Source organism: Condylura cristata, unplaced genomic scaffold, assembly GCF_000260355.1.
Source record: "Condylura cristata isolate star-nosed mole 26May11 unplaced genomic scaffold, ConCri1.0 scaffold00022, whole genome shotgun sequence".
Taxonomy (NCBI): Eukaryota; Metazoa; Chordata; class Mammalia; order Eulipotyphla; family Talpidae; genus Condylura; species Condylura cristata.
In genome coordinates this window covers 36862213-36862977 of record NW_004567123.1, presented here as the reverse complement: position 1 = coordinate 36862977, position 765 = coordinate 36862213, and the positions used below count along the sequence as shown (strand labels likewise).

General features: G+C 72.0%; 1 protein-coding gene across 1 annotated transcript in view; it reads left to right on the top strand.

Moving 5' to 3' along the window:
* Nucleotides 1-759, top strand: part of HRH3 (histamine receptor H3) — a 6075-nt gene extending 5316 nt beyond the window's left edge. Inside the window, exons 5-6 of the mRNA XM_012728154.1 lie at nucleotides 16-432; nucleotides 614-759. Coding sequence (XP_012583608.1) covers nucleotides 16-432; nucleotides 614-638 — 442 coding nt within the window. The 3' untranslated portion in view covers nucleotides 639-759. The remainder of the gene's footprint in view (nucleotides 1-15; nucleotides 433-613) is intronic.
* Nucleotides 760-765: the final 6 nt, after the last annotated feature.

Below are 765 nucleotides of genomic sequence, written 5' to 3'. Positions count from 1 at the left end.
CTCGCCCCCGTCCAGCTCGGGCAGCTCCTCCCGGGGCGCCGAGCGGCCCCGCTCCCTCAAGAGGGGCTCCAGGCCGTCGGCGGCGTCGGGCTCGCTGGAGAAGCGCGTGAAGATGGTGTCGCAGAGCGTGGCCCAGCGCTTCCGGCTGTCGCGGGACAAGAAGGTGGCCAAGTCGCTGGCCGTCATCGTCGGCGTCTTCGGGCTCTGCTGGGCGCCCTACACGCTGCTGATGATCATCCGCGCCGCCTGCCACGGCCGCTGCGTGCCCGACTACTGGTACGAGGCGTCCTTCTGGCTGCTGTGGGCCAACTCGGCCGTCAACCCCGTCCTCTACCCGCTCTGCCACCACAGCTTCCGCCGCGCCTTCGCCAAGCTGCTGTGCCCCCAGAGGCTCAAGGTGCAGCCCCACGGCTCCCTGGAGCGCTGCTGGAAGTGAGCGCCCCAGCCCGCACCGCTGCCGGAGGGGAGGGGCGGCCGGACGGGCACGCGCCCACCGCCCCGCCGGCTCTTCCCGGCCGGTGCTTGCTTCGAGCCCGCAGGCCGCGCCCGGCTCCCCTCCCCGCCAGCCCGGCCTGCCCGCCGGCTCCTTCATCCTGGCTCTCTGTCCCCCAAGTGCCACGTGTCCCCCGGAGCCTTGAGGCCCTTCCCCGCCTTTCCAATCCGGGCGTCTCGGGGAGACGAGACGAAGAAAACACCGCCGTGAACTCCATGTTCCCGGAGTTTGCTCAGGAGACGGCAGCCAGGAGCCGGGGCTGGATTGGCAGG